The sequence below is a fragment of the Centrocercus urophasianus genome, unplaced genomic scaffold (assembly GCF_019232065.1).
Source record: "Centrocercus urophasianus isolate 14NV4802_14NV808 unplaced genomic scaffold, USGS_Curo_1.0 seq_15, whole genome shotgun sequence".
Lineage (NCBI taxonomy): Eukaryota > Metazoa > Chordata > Aves > Galliformes > Phasianidae > Centrocercus > Centrocercus urophasianus.
The window spans coordinates 31322318-31341717 of NW_024884697.1; the positions used below are offsets into that span (position 1 = coordinate 31322318).

Consider the following 19400-nt stretch of genomic DNA (forward strand, 5'->3'; position numbering starts at 1 on the left):
TGCTCTTGTGGCCAGAGTCCTCCCCAAAGCTTCTATTGCCAGGACGTGTCCATGTCACCAGAAGTACCCTTTCTGATTCAAGCTTAACCTCGGCAAGCCACGGTCTGCAAACCCCAGACCAGAGATCCAGCTGTGAAAGACTGTTAGTAACACAGATGTCTGCCAGCAAATTACAGCTCGAGACAGCTTGGAGGCTTGTTCAGCAGGAGACACAGCTCTTAAGATGCTTTGCCAGCTACAGAACGCTTTCTGCGACGGCTGCTCCATCATGATGTGTGGGGGGTGATGGTGCAGGAGAAGCAGCTCGTGGCCAGCTTCAACCTAGATGGGATTCATTTTATATACATTTAATGCAGCAGATTTCTCATCCCACTAGAGAAAAGGGAGAAAAGGCAAGTAGTCAAAGAGAAATGGAGGCAGAAGAGAAATGCTGGTGTCAGGGCAGTTACAGGCAGCCTGGACTAGTGATGTAGCACACATTGCTGGATCAGTGGTTGTCCTAATGCTGCAGGGAAACTTGGCAGCTCTACTACCACTGTGGGCAGCTGAGACAAAGCCAGTGTGGAAACTTCACAGGAAAAAAAAAAAAAAAAGGGAAGAAAAGAGAAAAAAAAAGGCCAAATGCATTATGACAGACCGAAAGACAATAACTTTCTATAATCCAAATGAGCTGGGCAAGCCAATCCATTGTTGAGAATCTGAAAGGCTCCAGTGCACAGGATAAGGGTAAAAAATTAAAAAAAAAAAAAATTAAAAAAGCATACAACTTCTAATAGAAGAAAATGTCCTGAATTTTAAAGTAAAACAGTTCATTTTCCTGAGGAAACACCAGAGCAGAGTTTTACACCCTCCTACTAAGGGAGGCAGTAAGTGTGAGGCTGTTTCTTCCTGACATCACCTGCACTTCTCTTCGGGTACATGCAAATGTCAACACACAGTGAAATCACCGACCAAAAAAAGATTCAGACAATTGATCTGCATCTTAAGTGATAAAGGATTGGCAACACTTAGCAAACCAGGCTTTGGCTGGCCAAAGCACCATCTGACGTTTTCTAGAAAAGAATTGTATATGCTAATTCATTTTCCATGATACTGTCCTTAGAAACAAATGGAGAACAGATACGTCCTTGGCTGCCACGTCCTGATGCATCAATTAATTTGAAGGATTAGAAGGGGAAGAAAACAGGAGTAAGACTCTTGAGGTGGAAAAGAATCAGTGAAATGTCAGCCACCTCAAACCATCGCCTCTGAGGGGCCATCAAGGTAAGAAATCTCACACCTTGTCCACAACCTCAGCCACTGAGAGTGACCCAGATTTTGGACAAATAGAAGCAGACTGCATTTCCTCAGCTTAGGAGATGACTGCATGTAATTCGATGGAAAACAAGACTTCCTTGGGAAAGCACCCTGAGAAAAGAAATAAATCCTTATTTAAAAGGACTCTGACATTGATAAATGCTACAACAATAGAGCAGTTCCCTTACCATTTCATTGTCCTGAAGCAAAAAAAGAAAAAGGCAATATGTACTCTAGCTGTGGGGTACAGAACGGCTAAGAGATTGAGATTCTTTGACTCAGGACAAAAATGCAGCCCCCATTTTCCACTTCCAGCTAGAAGTCCAAAGGAACAGCAGGGAGAGGTAGTATCATCACAGTCTCCACATGCTTTTGCTTGGCACAAGCCAACCCGTTCTGGGAAAACACTGAGGTAAATTCAGACTTCAATTTTCAAGTCACAATTTTTGTATTTGTTCCAGAACAACTACTTACAGCTAAGCGTATTTGTGATAAACCAGTGGTAATCTTTGCACTGACCACATTAGAATTGGTAACTGGATCAATGTGTGTCCCACACTTCAGGAAATTCAGAGAAATCAGCAGGCAAAATCAACTCACTTCTCCCCCCTGCCATATGCTAGAGTTAACAGAGTTCACACACCAGTACTGAAATACAATACATCAAAACAAATCTGCAATCAGTTTAGACTTATCCAATATCTTCTACTTGCTATTCTACATATAAAACATGTTCCTTCCTATTTATCTTTCTTCTAAAGCCAAGCTAGTTATGCAATAACCATTCTGAATAAGGTGAAGTGCTGTGCACATATTCACAAGCAAGGAACAAACCGATATGCAGCCTTATCCCTTTGTTTAATTTTTAACCATTCCAACATTGTATGCATCCCAGCATCCTGCTTGTGATTTTTACTGAAAAAAAAAAAAAAAAAAAAAAAAAGCAACAGTCCTGTAAGTAGGACTCTCATTGTTGTGTTTGAAACAGCTTCTTGCTGTTTCTACTTTCAAAAAGCAGTTATTTTTTATCCTTTTCTTGGTATTTATCAACACCAAATTTGATCAGTGTGATGCCCATTTGTGTAAATCATTTAATCCTTCACAGTTCCTCAGAGACCTTTTTTGTTCATTAATAGAAGAGCTGTGTCACCTGCAAATACTGCAAGTTCAGTCATTCTAACTGTATTTCCTTTCCAGACCTCTAACCAATTGAGGAAAATCCAAACAACTCCTGTGAACCTGGTGAAACTCTCTTTATCTTTCAACCACTTAAATAACTCTGCTCCTACCCTCCTTTTTGGAGCTACTTACATATCTATCCACAATATTTGTTGTGTGATTTGGCTTCCTCCCCCCCCTCCAAGTTGCATCTCACATCTTGAAAAATCTTTTGGAAGTCTACATGAAGCCATTCCTTTCTGATGCTTCAGAGATCGATGTACTTAATAAGAAAAATCTCCCTTTGCAGAAACTGAGAGCCTTTCAAATATTTTACTGTTCAGACTCAGTTGGGCCAATGTTCTCATTTTGTTCCCATTCTTTTGCTTTTGCCTGCAGCCTTTTCAAAATGTGCAGCCGCTATTTTCAGGAAAGGATTGCATATTTCTACTAGCAGCTGTTCAAGCTGATGGACAATTATGAGTATTCCCAGATTAATATGTTCTGTACAGTACAAACACTCCAGATTATATTAATAAACTTAGGTTATTACTCTGCCATTAAAATATCATTATATTTACGGTCTCCAAAGCATGGGACAATCAGAAGCATGTGGAGTTGAAGTTGTACTTGTGCGTGCAAGTCTCCAAATCTACAAGAGCTCAGGCTTTTTTACCCTCTCCATCCCCTCCTTTCCTCTATGAACATTTTCTTAGGATGCTGAAACACAAACAGCAGAGAAGCAAAAGCCATTTGCATATATAAGACATTTGCCTTTATATGTCACATACACAGTACTCAATGACAAGGCATTGGACTTTTCTTAGTGAGAGTCACTTGAGAAAGAGCCTCTTGAACTGGCACAAAACAATGAAGACACTGACAGAGACAAAGAAAGAAACATTAGGTTTGTCTAGTGACAAAAAACTCATCACTCTTTCTATCTTCACCTCATCAAGTCAGTGCTGTTCATTCAAATCTTTCATTTTAGGATGACTATAACTTTTACTTGTATAGGCCCTCAAGGGTTACCCAAATGAGGTGTTAGCTGCAGTGGAGCATGGGAAGCAGCTCTTTTCTTCTGCAAGCACTGCATGCAAAGGAATGGTCACCCACTGATCCAGATTCTATAAGATGTTACTTGCAAGATAGGAAAGTTGCTTATCTGTCTTTCAGGAATACTCCTGGCATATCTACCCTCTTGAGAGTTTTCTCTTCTTTGAGTGCTCATGTACTAAAATGATCTGTGGTCTGGGCTGTGGAGGCAGGTCAACTCATTTTAAATATTAATTTCTAAAAGCAAAATACATCTGAAAGATGAAAATACCTTTCTTTATAATACAAAGGTGTACACCTCCACCTTTGATGCATTTTACTCACAGATGTGTACAAAGCAGGCATATGCTGGGGAAAAGGCTGACCTCTTGCTGAGAAGGGCACATCCTTACCAGCCAGTCATGTTGAAGTCACGGTAGAGCATCCTCTTTCCAACTTCCTTGCGCTGCACCCTCCGTGGAAACTCTAAATGTGTGAACTCATTTCCCAGCAAGTGGGGCTGCATGTAAGCCTGTGGGTAAAAATCAAGCCACAGATACCACATGAAGATTATAAAACATCCTCTATTATTACTGAGGCAGCACTACTATCCCTTCTCACTCCCTTCCCACACACGTTTTATTTTTTCTTTTCCTTTTTCCTCCTTTTCAAACAAGGACAACAACAAGATTTGCTCCAGCAAGGTGCATATACACTAGTTCCCATGCTACCTGGAGTCTGGTAGTGGTCTTATGTTTAGCAGCCCTCTCTTCCTAAAATCCTTTCATTCCTTCTCACCCGTTCTCACCAGCTGTGATTACTGAAGTACTCTTCACCACTGACCCTGAAGGAGTCTGCAGGGTTTCATAAAGCAGAACATCTCCTTTTGCAGGCTGATGACTTAAGAGAAAGGAACAGTCAAATGACAAAGCTATTGAGCAAGTAAAGACTTGGAGGGTGTACATGTGGAGCTCGAGTTGGCTCCACCAAACCCAAGGCTTGAGCACCTCACAGCTTGAGAACACCATCAACACAGCTTGAGGCAACTTCAACTTTGTCCACTGCACACTTTGTACACAGATCACCTGACAGGTTATCCTTAGACGTACCATATTTTTTCCTTTGGAAATAAACTTTACTCGTTTTTCTTTAATAAATGCATAAACAATCCTTTCTTCCCAACATAAGCCACACTGTGAATTTTTCTGAAGATATAGACAAATTGGCTAGGGAATAGAAAGAGTAGCATTTCTCAGCCTTTCTGCAGGTGTCTCTTTTTCCTTATCCAGCCAGTTAAGGCAATAACGTCTGTCTTATCTTCAGCAGCAGTTGCCATCAGGGCAGATCAAATGAGCTGGCTTTAGTTGCTGGGTTTGTCATAAATCTAGCACTCATCAAAGGTGAGCAGCAGGAAGCAGTGGAAGCCCTTATTGATCTACCTGGCAGCTATCATACAGATAGTTCACAGTAAAATATTTCCTGCATTTAAGGGCTGAACCTGATCCCACTCAATTTAATAGGTGTTGGATCAGGCTCAGTACATCACAGTGCTAACCGTCGATCAGCCTGTCTCTGCTCCCTTTGCCAGCCATCCTTTCACAAAACACCTCCCAGCTCAGCTGAGACGGGGCTGAAGGAGATGCTCTGTGCAGCTGACAAGATTGGATTCTGCTTTCAAGAGGCAGCTTTTAAGCACGCAAGTATGATCTTGACATGGTGATCCCTTCCTGAAATGGGAGCTCCATCAGATTCACTCTGCACAGTTCAGGGAATTACATTTTTCCTCCTGTAATCTACAGGCATCCAAGGTTCCCTTCTGCACCTAAACTTCTATGGCCATCTAATTGGATTGCTGCTACTCGATACAGAAATGTCTGAGGAGCAGAACTGACTTCTGAGTTGCCAAGCAATGTTAGACGAGATGAGGCTTTCCATACTTCAGAACTCAGGATTCTTTATATAAAAATACATGTAAAGTTTGTATTTATTTTTGCTCAAGTTGGAAAGATGTTGCAACATCTCTAATGATTTTTGTATTCTACACATAGCATTTTTTTTATCTTATTTGTTCTTCCTAGTCTATGATTTTATAAACTCAACAATATGTTTAGAAAGTGCAATTCAGTTCACTTGTGAAGATAAATAGCCTATCTTGATTAAATCATTACAAAGTATTTCTAGGTAAAGAATAGTGTTACCTATCTGTGAAAAAAGACTTACTGAAATCAAAAACCTCCAAGACCTGAAATGAAAATGGAGATATTTAACTCAGATTATGAGATTACTTATTAGGCTGGATCATGGGTTCAGAAGACATAAACTTACAGGCTTTTAGCATTTTTCCCCTTGAAAACAAGAATTTCCTTTATTGAAAAGGGAAAGCAATTGGGAGAGACTGCATTTCATAAAGATTTACTCAGATGGAAAGTCTGAGGTCACAAGTGAAATAAGATTAATAAAGCTGGCAGAGTTACCACAGGACTGCTAATGTTCAAATAAGATTTCTCTTCCGCAGCCAAGCCTCAATGCTTGATTTACAATCTAGGGATCTTAACTTGATTCTAATATTTTTGGCATCACTGGAACAGGGGGAAAAGAGCAATTTGGAAGCTTCTGATGCCGTGAGCTGAATTCTTATGTGAAGAATTTTTTTTTTTCTTTTTATTCTTTTTTTTTTTTTTGGTAGGTTTTTGGTTTTTTTTGTTTGTTTGTTTGTTTTGTTTTTAACAGTTGTTCTTGATGCTTCATTGTAATTCTATAAAGAAAAGAGTACAGCTGTGACTTTCAGTTGAGTTTGTTGAGAACCGTTCTCCATTTACTACAAGGCAGGATTGTTCTCTCTTTCCATCCCTACCAAACTATGCTGAACCAAAGAATAAATGAAAGCATCTCTTTGAAACTCTGCAGTTTTCTCAAGTAGCTAAATGGGCACTAAGAAATCCCTTGAACAGATAAAAAAAAACAAACAAAAAACATAAGCACAAGCTAAGTACCAGAGTTTCAGCTATGATGAGGCATCACATTTTAATTTTTCATTTGTTTAGTCACGATTTGTAAGAACCTCAGATTAGAAACATCATTCAGAGAACTTAAAATGTAATAAAAACAGTGACTATCAAACACTTTCTGTATCCTTTTGAGGCATGTTCAGACAACATTGCTATTCTGCGTTATGAAACAGGAATATTTTCCATCATTTTTCTCTCAGAAGCTGCTACGGTTTTTTTGGCATGAATCTGGCACGGTTTGTATCATATGTTTGGTACTCGGCCATTTTATGGTGTATTTTGTGGCTGGATGTAGTACATTCAACATTAGCTGTATGAAATGGAGTCTGTTCAGGGAAATATTAGTCACGTTTCTTTCAAAAGGCCATTTACTTCCTGCTGTGTTTCCCAGTGTTCAGCAAAGCAAATACAAAATTAAGATAAACCCAGACTTACGCACTAGTGCGCTCGTTAATTAGGTGGCAGGGAACATCGTGCATATCTTATTGTACCTTGCAAGTCTCTTTCCTTCACTCTATTCCCACATCTGCCGATGCCCTATTCAGCTCCTCCACAGCTGATGTGGCAACTAGCAGTTCTGCTGCACTGCTTGGTATTTCTGTACATATTTTTCCATGTGTCAACCATACCTTACAGTAGTATTCTTACTGTATCACGTCATTTTCTTCATGAGGATATATTACTACCTGAGAATACCTCTCACAACAGCATGTACTGCACAATGCATCCAGTTGTCACCATATGGCCAGGTTCACATTTGAGCCAAACGGAGATAACTAAAGGAGGTGGGAGTAGAAGAAAGGAAGGAAGTAGAAGATGAATCCATCCCTGGATTGGTCCTCCCTTTGTTACAAAAAGACAAATGCTTTTTTACCTCAGCATCATGCAGTGTGACAGATGGTCAAAGCAGTGCTACATTGAATGAATTGTTAGAGAATTAAGTCACATCCGACTTGTAACTTAGGGACTAACTTACACTTGGGATATCTAGGTTCACCACCTCTTTCTGTTCCCCAATTACTCAACCCTCACCTGGACAATGAAATAAGAACAAGTTCTCATTGAACTCACGCCTGCCCATTCTCTTTGCACATGTGGTGCCAAACACAGAGCACCCACGTTTTCCGAGGGAATAAGTAACAAAATCTATACAGTTTAATACTGCAGGTTACGCTGTCATGACTGAAATTAACAGTCTCCTCAGAAGATAGAAGAAAAATTGTTTCTCAAAATATTTGCCCACACAACTGCTGCACATCTCAGAGCAGTTCCCAGTCAATAATGGATTGAGTTCTCCCTCAGGATACACAGATACAGGAAGCCAGAGCCTTACTAGAGTAGGCACTATATAAGATATCCTGCCAGAATGCTGAATAGAAATGATAGAAACCAAAATTCAAAACCAAAGGAGATTTGTGAAAGCATGCTAGTGAAGGGGAAACAGCGTGAGCCCTGACCCGCTTGGGGAAGCCAAAGAGTCAAGTGGATACTTGCGTAAGGCCTTCGAGACTTTAAGGATCTCTTTACGCCTTTCTGTGCAACACCTCTGCAAGCTCCCTGGTGCAAAGTCTGTTTCTACCTCGCCCACACTCATGTAGCCCGCCGGAAGCCTGTGGGAGTCCCTGTGGAGCTGTGTGACATCCAGAATGACTGGTTAGTGAATTTGTTCTTTTGAACCTGCCATGACCGAGGCCTGGAGGTCACTCCTGGATACACAGCAATAAAACTGCATGAAAATATGACCTAGGTATAGAAAGCATTTGTTTTTCCCCTAGTTTTTCAACCATTGCTATTTGGAACACAATTGTATCTAAGACTGGGCCAGAGGACTTCATGCAATAAATTTTACATGGCCTAAACAGGTCCTTTTCCTGCAGATTTCTTTATGTATGGAAGCTAAGGCCCTGAAGACAGAGGATGAGTGCAGAAGACATCAGTTAACCTAAACTAACATCCTGTGTGGCCAAGGTAATCAGCAGGCTCTAAAGACAGAAGAAGGCTTCCCCACTCTGATTACACTAAAAGAATCTTCCCAGGCAGCCAATACTCAGTAACCTGCCTGCTGTAAATTCACACCTTCCATTTCCCTTTGCAACAACTTCTCAGCATAGACAGCCCTGAGCTGAAACATCACCCCTGCATTTACCAGGTGAAATATTTATGCTAAAATGATTAACTGACTTTCTTTCTAACGTTCAAGAAGAACATTTCCATATGTTTGGAACAGAGAAACTTAACTTCAGCTGCAAATAAGAAAATAAATTCAAAGCAAGTAAGTTTCAGATAGGAACAACAAAATATGTGAATAAAGCAGAAAGACAGAAGAATCAGGGGACAGCCGAAGGTGATGAGTAAATAGAGATCTAATCAACAGGACAGATGCAAGAGTGGAGAGTAATATCACTTCAGAGTGTAACATTTATATCAGTCTTGTAAGGAATTTGGTTCTTTGTTGTTTTTGTTTTTTTTAATACTAAAGTAAAAATGTTACTTATGAAATGTTATACTTGAAATCATCTCTAATTTTGTTTCATGCTCTTGCTGTCTTGCATGTATTTTCTTTGAACATGATACCCATAGCCCTGGTATATTTGTTACATACTGAAACAAAATAAACAAACAAAGGTAAAGAAATTTCCAAAAGAAACAGAAGAAATGCTTTTCAGATCAGCTCCTGTTTTCAAATACAAGCCAGAAAGGACATCAAAAGAGAAAAAAATCCCTTGTAGGCAATGTTTTATCTCGTATTTCCTACAGACTTCCTAGATACCAAAGATACCTTTTTATTTTAAAAGCAAACAAATTATTTTAAATGTAACAGGAGTGTAAATATTTATTAGGCCTCTTTTCCACTTGGTTCTCTGAATATGAATATTCCTAAAGTAGCGTTTCCTCTGAAATTTTCAGCTTTAAGCCAGTGAACCTGACTAAAAATCAAATGTGACGGTTGTGGAAACATTTGCATTTCCTTTAAAATCCTCCATCACCACCCCTCCAACCATTGGCATTTTACTTAGTTTCAAACTACAACTCTTGAGTCAGACTAAAGAAAACAGATGCATGAAGAACAAGGAATGCCTCCAGCCTTGGCCTGTCCATCCTGCTTCGGAAAATGCAAATAGTGACACTGTCTTGTCTTATTCTTGAATTTCCAGGGGAAAAAAGCAGGAGATCAGAGGAAGCAGAAAATAAATCTCTCAGACACATTAAGAATAGCCTTCTGATGAACAGCCAAAGAACTCCAACCAACTGATCTGAAAATCAGTGAAAAACTCAAAAAACAAAAAACCACAACATGATCATTTGCATAAAAAGTAACATCATGCATTTATGTTTCTTAGGCAGCTTATTGGCCAACATGACTTGATGGATAAAGCATCCTGCATCTTCTTGGGTAGTTGTATTGTCACAGCTGTATGGCTGTTGCTACAGCAAATAAGTCTTTCTTCACCTACCCTATGCTGCAGCTACTAACACTCACTCAGATCACCTCTAAGATGAACACCTTTTCCCCAACCTAGCTCAACTGGCATACTATTACAGCAAATGAATAAAACCCAACAATATTGTTCACATGTGTGCAAAGAGCACTCTTACGTACTTTATACTGTCACAAACACTGGGATGTATTGAAATACCTCTGTGGCTTGTTAGCTGCATGTCTGAGCTCTCGTTATCCAGCATCAATAAGCTGCTGAAGGTCAGCAGCTGAACAAGGTACAAAAGCACAGACACCAATGGCCTCTACAAAAAAGGTAAGACTCCTTTCATCAGTACTTGCATTGTCAGGCTTTTCTGCACTTTTGCTGATGGCTAAAACACATATATACATGCATAATCAGTCATTGGTGTTCAGCAGACATGTGGTCCTCCACTGAGCCACAATAACTCAACCATGTGGGTCTGAAACTCAGACATTCCTGGGCAGTGCTCATCAGCAGCAGCGCCTGATTTGGTTCTCCAGTCTCTTACCAGATACTGAAGTCTCTGGCGTTCGGTCTCTGGAGTGAATTCTGAAGACATTGGAATGACTTCACCGTTTCGGATGATTATAGCCCTGCAGGAGTAATAAAGCACTGTTAGTAGAGGGGAAAAATGTAAAAACACCCAGAAAACCAGGGGGTACTGTCAGACACTTATTCTCTTTGGAGTCATAGTAAAATAAAGCAATTTCTTTCCTACTGAAGTTATCAACAGACAGGATAACAATTCCTGCTGTGCATCCTTTAGGCTGGATAACAAAGTATATTTGTATATGCCAAATTCATTTCAGAGCACAAAAAACATCCAAGCAACAAAGGCAAGTGTTATTTCAGCTGATGTCTGCTGGGCATCCTTATTAGTGAAATGTAGACACCCAGAGGAGATGCTGCAGAATCAGCGATTGCAGAACTACTCTTTGCAGGTTTTAATCCCAGCTGGGGCTGACACTGTCTATACTACTGGCTTCAAATGACTAAAGCAAGCTCTTTCCAATTATTGATTGGTCATATGTCATGTCAGAACATTTCTTTTCCAACAGCAAATGGAAATGGCAAAGAAAATCCTGTTTAACACAAATTCAACTAGCTACCTGCCAGAGGCAGACAGGTAATGGAATGACTATAGATCAGTAGAGAGATTTCACATGCACTTCTGCAAATGGCAGAGAAGAAATGTTTTCCAACACCTGTCTGTTGCCTCTTAAACTACTCCATTGCCTGCAAAATATGGTTTGAGTCTTCTCTGGTGTAATTTCCCTGCATGAAACACAGTTAAGAGGGGCAAAATTTATACAGTGTTCCTACTGCATATATTGGTCATGTATTCACTCACAAAATGATATTACTTTATTATTTGCACAGCCTTGTAAGCATAGTAATGCCTGGTGCTTTCGAACAGCTGGATGAACATCCCAGAGATCTTAATACTGATTTGGAGCCATTTCTCAACCATCAGTTGATTAGTTCACTGTTTGGGTAATAGCAGCATACCAAACCACCTCTCCTCATGAATCTGCATAGAATTCAGCTCAGATAAAGCAAGTAAGTGGCACCTGAATTCCAGTTTCTACATGTTTTTTCTTATTTCCTTTCTGCGATCTTCTAGTCTCATTTTCATGCAAGTTTACTTCTCTTGATAATTTGATCAATTTGCTGGTATTGCTTTTATGCCAGGCATTCTGATGGCACTACAATGCATCCAAGAATTATGGTAGGCATACAAACACTGAAAATTTAAGCTCTAAAGTCAAAATGCAAACCTGACACAAACCAGCTTTGCAAACTCAGTGGCACTGTTTAACTGCCCAAGTGTTCAGGAGAGAATATTGGACTAACACAGTCTGAATGATCATCTGATATTGCTAGTATGCAAATAGGAGGAACATTACTGCAAAGGAAAGGAACTGCTAGCATTTCTAAGATTCACATGGTAAAGAAGAAACAGGTTCAGGTCTGAGCAGCGCTAGAAGAAGTGGAATTGATTTAACTGCTTAGTGTGTCAAGCTAATTTTTAAATCATCCTTTGCTTCCTATTTAATCACCATTTCATGAGAAATCTGTATTTTAAAGACCACTGAAGTCTGGGGTTCATCTTTTTCTTTGTGTACACTGACATACTTACGATATACATTGATAGCTATCATTCTCACTTCTGTGGGTAGAATTGGGCCCTGAGGGACTAACATCATATAAAAAGCAATTCAGAGGCGAGTGGGTCAACCTTTCATGGCTCAACTTATTTTCACTAGAAATTGCAGCCACCTGGGATGAGAAGTACAACCTAGCACAAGAAAACCTTTGCGGGGGTGGGGAGAAAATAAGGCAGTGATGTTAATAGCTGATTAAACAGAGCCTCAGTTTTATGTTTTTCATTAATTTTTTCAGCAGTTGGACTTGATTCAAGTCAAAAGTTACATCTGCTCATAAGAGTGAAATGATTTGATCTGAGGAGTTAAACAGCTCTAGACATTAGCAATGGGAGGGATGTAGGTGTACACATACAGGTCAGTGGCATGAATTCATCTCTGCTGGGCTCGTTATCCTGTTAGCAGTTTCGTTAGCTTTCCACACCAGCTGCTTAGTAGTTTCATGACAGTAAGGGATATTTGTCACTGTATATATGACAAAAACGGACATATTTGTTGGCAGCCTCACTAGAGAAGCCAGGCATGAAAGCCCGGCCCAGGAGCTGCCGCACTCAGTGGGGTTTTTGTGATTTAAGAGGTACCATATCAACCCCTAGTTGGACTCAGAGACTGAACTGCCCTTTCAGTGACCTGGCAATAACAGAGCTGGAGCAGCAAAGCTGTCAAGCACGGTCTGAAGGCTTTTCCCATGGAGCAGTCTCCAGAGCCCTGCACCACTACTTGCTCCACCAAGAGAGCCTGGTGCAGGGAACAGCCCAGCAGCTGTTTTCCGGCAGCCGCTCTGTGCAGTTTGGCAGGACAATTCATTTTAACTTTACACTTCCTAATGGACTAACAAGCAACACCACGTTACGTGAGCGTTGTTGCTTCTGCCACAGATGAAAGATGTATAGACATAATGAAATAGTGCTCTGAAAGCATTTAACTCCCTGAGCACTGTGGAAGTACGAACATATTATTTTATACCAGAATAAAGCCACCTTATTAAACTGTCAGAAATAGCTACATAGGAAGCCAGAGAACTTGGAGAGATGCAGTGCTCAGGGAGCATCTGACTGCCATGTTTAATGGTGACATTTTAATTTCAATCACAGTGGTGAAACACATTACAGCACGGCCACAGGGCAAGCCTGCCAAAGGAAGCTGGGTGATTCATGTTTGTATGGAACAAGTATGTCAACAACCAACAAAATATTTTTTGATGACAAGGTTACTTCAGAGCCACACCAATCACTAGTTTACATCAGCAGTGAAGAAGTAATAAAGAAAGCACAAAAGTTGGTTGCTTTTTTTGTTTGTTTTTTAGTGTTTTGTTTTTTTTTTTTTTTTTTTTGTTTTGTTTGTTTGTTTGTTTGTTTGTAGGAGAGAAGGTCTGGAGCCACAGATCTACAGCTTTGGGTGTGCTGCCTTCCAAGCCCTGTTGCTCTGATGCCTTCTCCATGTAGCACCGTATCAAGGTGAGCAAAAACCCTGTTCATAATGGCACCCATGCCCTGAAGGCTTAAGTCGTGTATTTTTTGAGTCCTTTTGAAAACAAGAATTTCACTATGTCTCCTCCCCTCTTTTGAATCTAGTTACTCAATCATGCAGTGCAGGGTCTCCCCCCCACACAAAATGCAGGGCTGCACTTGCATTTCAGACACGTGCACGCTGCACAAAACAAAGTATATTCACCAGTGTGGAGCTTGTGAATATTTACAGGAAACAGGAATTCATTGAAAAATATCCCCAAAACATAGCCAAAGTAGTCTAAAGCGGAAAAACAAAATCTGATTTTCTCTTTTCTGGCCACCTCACTTCGAGGATCTTCTGATTTAGCAAATTCCTGCTCTGAATAACCATATGTGGAGCAATTGATGCGTTGATGTTTCAGTGTGTGAGATGGGGCTGACAGTCACAGTGCAGCCTGCAGCAGCTACATCCACCAAGTCACATACAAATGAAAAGAAACATGAGCTTAAAAGGCTGCATGCAAATCTACATAAAACACTGCATCTATCTTTTAGATTGGTTTAACTTCACAGACCGTGGTGTACAACGAAGTGATCTTTTCAGTATTTCAGCATTCACCCAGAACAGTATTTGCTTATTTTCTATATTAATATTTGATACTTTAAAACAATATCTTGTGCTTTAGTAAACATCCCCTCTTAAAATACGTGGTAAATAAAGCAACTAAAGGGTAAAAATCTGTGCGTTGCAGTGGTGCTCTCGCACTCGAGATGTAGCAACACCACAGTGGCCTAGGGAAAATATCAATACATCAATTACTTTTGCATTTTTAATATGGATAAAACAGCCACCCCTCCCTGAAGGAGCGAGGCTGCTTTTCTTCTTTTTTCCTTTCTTTCTTTTGTAGAGAATACAATCAGCATAGAATTGCACAGCATCCTTTCTGAGTTTCTTAAGAGAAACAAACAGAGGGAAATTCATACATTTCAGAGGAAGCTATTGTTAGTTACTCTCATTTAATCATACAGAGAAAGAAACACTTTAGTGAACAAGGTCAAAAGTGTAATTTCACTGCTGTGAAGGGTCTATTGGGATTCTGGTGTTGAAAACAAAGAGGCATCTCCTACTGTTAGGAGTATTCAGGGGACACCCTGATTCCATTACACACTTTTCCAGCCAAAAATGATTTGAAACGCAACATTAAACTGCACATTCCTACAACAGAGAATAAAAATCTGGTAAAGGTGACAAAGAGAGACCATTCGGAAAACCCTTTTTGACAGCATATATCAATTCCAAGCCACAGGGAGGATGTATCCATTTTGTCAAAAGGTGTTAAGCGTTGTGGATTTGGTACAGATGAAGCAGCAGTGTCTGGCCTGTCTGAAGGGGTATTAGAAATGTGTCAATGGAAAAGAAAGAGGGATTAAAGTGACAGAAAGAATAAGGCAGGGTTTTATTACATTCAAAGGAGGAACGAAACAGTATATTTTAATTAGCTGTGTCACAAAATAACTGAGAGAAAAAAAAGTAGATCCTAGAAATATGGAATTGGTCTAGATGAGTACTTGTTTACTATGATAACTAAATGCATACATTTAAAGAAGCCAAGGAAGCACAGTGCTAATGCCTGGTGATTTTAAAACCACCACAGTTCCATTTATTTACGTTTTCTTCATTGCTATGAAATGAAATAAGATTTAAGATAATGTTCACCTTATCTGTAAATTAACCATGTACATTGAGTAAATGAAGTTCCTCTGGAACTTAACCATTATGATCAACCATTATGATTACTGATGAGTTTTAATACATTCAGCCCTGGCATCTTGGTTTCACTTATTGCTAACTGGGTTACTCTTCTTATTCCCATGCAGACACATTTCTCAATGTTTCTTTAGAAACCAGATGAACAAACACCTCACTGCATTGGCAATAATCACGGAACTATAGTGAAAAGCCTTTAAGTGATTTCCTTGATTTTATGAATTAAATCAGGCTGGGGATAGTAAAACAAACCATGACGTAGTGTTTAGCTGGCATTAAAACAGGTCCCAGTGATGACATATCCATCACCGTAAAAGCTGGAGGTGAAAGCAGAAACCCTCAGCAACACCCATGGCAAAACACACATCTGCCTACCACCTGTAATCCTCATGAGAAGACTCATAAATGTCTGGCTCCTACTTTGCATCTCAACCACGAAAACAAGCAACAAAATGGAGAGGGCATAGAGCCAATAAAAAGGGCCTCTGCCCTCATTTTCCATCTGCTGCCACTCAAGAGTAGTGCCACCCTGCTTTATTGGCATTACTCAGTGTAAACATCAGGTTGTCCACAAAAATGCATTCAGACTGGACATTTGGAAAAATTTCCTACCATGAGGGTGGTTAAACCCTGGAACAGGCATCCTGCAGAGGTGGTCAATGTCCCATGCCTGTCAATGTGCAGAAGGCATTCGGATAAGTCCCTCACTGATATGTTTTCACTTTCAGTTAGCCCTGAAGTGTCAATACTGTTTGACTTGATGATCTTTGAAGGTGCCTTCCAATTGAACTATTCTAAGTAGTGGAGTATTTTTCACTCAGCTGAATATAGCCAATGTTAACAGGGAATGCACTTCCCCTGTGACAACTCAGTCTGGTCCTACAGGAATAACAAGGAACTCTCTCAAGCTTTTGGGGAGCCTTCTGCAGGCTGCCTGTGCCTTTCAAGCAGCCAAGCTGGCCACGTTTGGAGAACAACTGGACACTGCTACGTGACAGGAAAATGCTGATTTTGGGCTTTCACAGGTAGCAGCCAAAGTATCCAAGGGCTCCTCTTCATTTCCTTGCACCAGCATTGAGCCAGCCGTGTTGCATGGCTGCTGTGGGGCTACAGGCATCTCCCCATGACTTTGCAAGGCACATGGGATGGAGTTATAAAATTTAGTTCCTGCAAGAAACCCTGAGAGTGGTCTTTCAGAGGCATGATACCAGCACACCAGCTGCTCCTGTAGCACACTCTAGGGCTTTATGACATTTCCAGTTAACCCAGTCATTCATATTTACATTTCTACTGCTTATTTAGTGATGCCTGTGGAAAAGACCTCTAAGCAAAATAAATACACTTTAAAGCCACTATTTTAGTCGTCCAGTTTTACTAAATCATCACATTATTTTTAATAAATGATCACAAATGGGCAGAGAGAAGCTATTTCTCAAAGCAAAATAATATTAATAGATCACATGGAAGTGCTTATTTCTCATTTATATTAGCTGAATCAGTCAGAATCTTCCTTACTGCCACCAAGAACAATGAAAATCTGAATTCTTTAAACAGATCTTACATTCCATCCTGTGTATTCAACTAACTTAGTAAGCAGCACAGCAGTCAGAGGCATCCTCTGCAGCTGGCAGCCTCCCTCTGCCCCACACATTGCATGCAATAGTGAGAGGCATTAGGCCACCATCAGTGCTGTCACTAAACTGCTTCAGTTGTTTCTGTATCACTACTCGTTCCCTGGTTTTAAATTAAATACAACACTAAGCTTGAAGGTTGTTCACAGAAAAGATGTCTGGAGAAGACATTGCCCAGTGACTTCTGAGCCCAGGAGCTCCACTTTGCTGTGGAGCAGCTCCATTCCCAGGAGATTCCCTGCACTACTTAAGGTTGTCCTCACATGGATTGCTTCTCTGAGCCAGTCTAAGTATGGAGTTGCTATTATTAACAGTTGGCTAATTATTAACAGTCAGCATTATTAACAGTGTTTCACTTTAGGGCTAATTACACGGGATACGTGTTGGTGTTAGCTACCTATAGGTGATCGTTTTTTCCCTGCGTTTTATCAGGAAAGTAACTTAATACTGACTGCCTTTGTATCTTACTTTACTTCGTATCTTTACTTTACATGTTTTAACATGTAGCATTTCCTACTCTAGTACCAGTAGTATGAACTCAAAAGCCTATCAATTAAACTAAAACACTGTGTAAGGAATCGTATGTACTTTCCCGTTGCTTTACACCTGAATACACTGGTCCTCCTAGCCAGCAGCTAGGAAGCCATTACAAGCCAGTTTGCATTGAGCAGATACTGCTGGAACACAAAAACTGTCTGCCAATGGTTCCAACCTGCTTACACTGGAGATTTGCTGCCCTCATGGGATGCATTCCATTCATGATGATTTCAGTGTATTCTTCCCTTGAAAACCATTAAGTCCAGGGTTGCAATGATGATACATCACTACATTTCTGCAACATGGCTGAACAACATGCCACCCATTATTTGGGTCATGACAGAAAGATGAAGAAAGCAGCACAGTCACATCTTTGTGACCAGCTCTGAGCCTTGGGACCATTATCTCTGGAATCAAAGTCTGTTTCTCTACTGTCCAGGATATCATATTCATCTCCAGGACGAGTTACTATGGCAACTAAACCTGGGCTTAGGGATGAAGGCATCACTGTGCACACTGTGCACTGTGTCAGTAATATGGCTGGGGTATGGCTAACCACAGAAGGTCAAAGAAGTGCAGATATTTTTCTCTGCTCTTCACTGATTTAGCATTGAGGATGTCAGAATGATTTTAGTCCCTAAAGCATCACATCTACTTGGATTTCAGCTTTTCTGCTTTCTCAGCTCAGCACCAGAATCCTTCAATACGATTTCATGAGACCAAGGTGAGCCTGGGGTTTTCCCTCTGGTTCCTCTCCCACAGTTTGGAAGGCAGCTAGAGGTGGAAAGTCACAGCCTGCCTGGCATGTCTTGGCACTAACCTGTAACACTGGAAGGAAGAAAGAATCCACCATGCTCCCTGGTTGACTAAAAAGGCACAGATTAAAGAGTTAAAAACTGAGCTCAGTGAAGTGCATTGGATCATCTGGATTTTGCTATACTTGCTTATATCACAAGCTGCCTGTATTCAAGATAACAGGCTCTTTATGCATCAGTACCAGTGGTTAAAATTATGCTTTAGCATCCTTTACTCATCTTGTCTCATACATTATGAGCTCTACAGGTTAAACATGAAACATACATGTGGGGATGTTATTACAGAAGGATTTTTTTCTTGATTAGCACTCATGTTCACCAATAAAAGAAAGCAACAGGGAAATTTTTACTCACAGTGGTTGCAACCAATTTTTTTGTTTGGGTTGGTTAGTTCTCATGGTGTCTTTCTACCCCTCAAAAGGCTGAAAAACTCTATGAGAATTAAGTTTAACAGGATCCATCACTCCTAGAATCTAGTAGCAATGAACTGTGGCTTTCTAATTTGCTAGGAGTATTTAAACAGTAAAATTCCTGTCCTTCCTCATTATCTGAAATGTAAAGACTTCATTGGTAGAAGATATCGTGTGGTTGAGACTGAAGACTTAACTGAACACACCACATGTTGAAACTGTTTACAATGGCTTTAAAACATGCTAGATTGTCACAGACATTGCAAAAGCATACTCTCTTCCAGAAAAAACAAGAGTTTGGAGAAGAGGCAGGACTTGTGTGTCTTCAAAAGTCTATGAACACTGACTGCCAAATTAATCACTTCTGCCAAGTCAGTGCTGGATATGAGGTGCCAGAGCTTCAGAACTCATAATTCACTAGGTTGTTAGAAAGCATGCTCTTTGAGTGCAATAACTTATTTCTGATTCACCACCTTTTCTCCACACCTTTGATAAAGTGTTTCCTGAAATGCCTCCAAAAGCTTCACTCGATACAAAATTCTGCAAGGTGATCTGAGGTAGCTGCTACTCCTGTGAATTCTGTGCTCTTACTTCTCCTTGGAAGGAGTCCAGGTGGTAGAAGGGAAGTAGAAGTGCTTTCAGCAGGCGTTGTGTGGGAAGGC

General features: G+C 40.3%; 1 protein-coding gene across 1 annotated transcript in view; it reads right to left on the bottom strand.

The window, feature by feature from the left end:
• PPM1H (protein phosphatase, Mg2+/Mn2+ dependent 1H) overlaps positions 1-19400 on the bottom strand; it is a 133040-nt gene that overhangs the window by 28276 nt on the left and 85364 nt on the right. Inside the window, 2 exon segments of the mRNA XM_042815991.1 lie at positions 3903-4021; positions 10470-10554. Coding sequence (XP_042671925.1) covers positions 3903-4021; positions 10470-10554 — 204 coding nt within the window.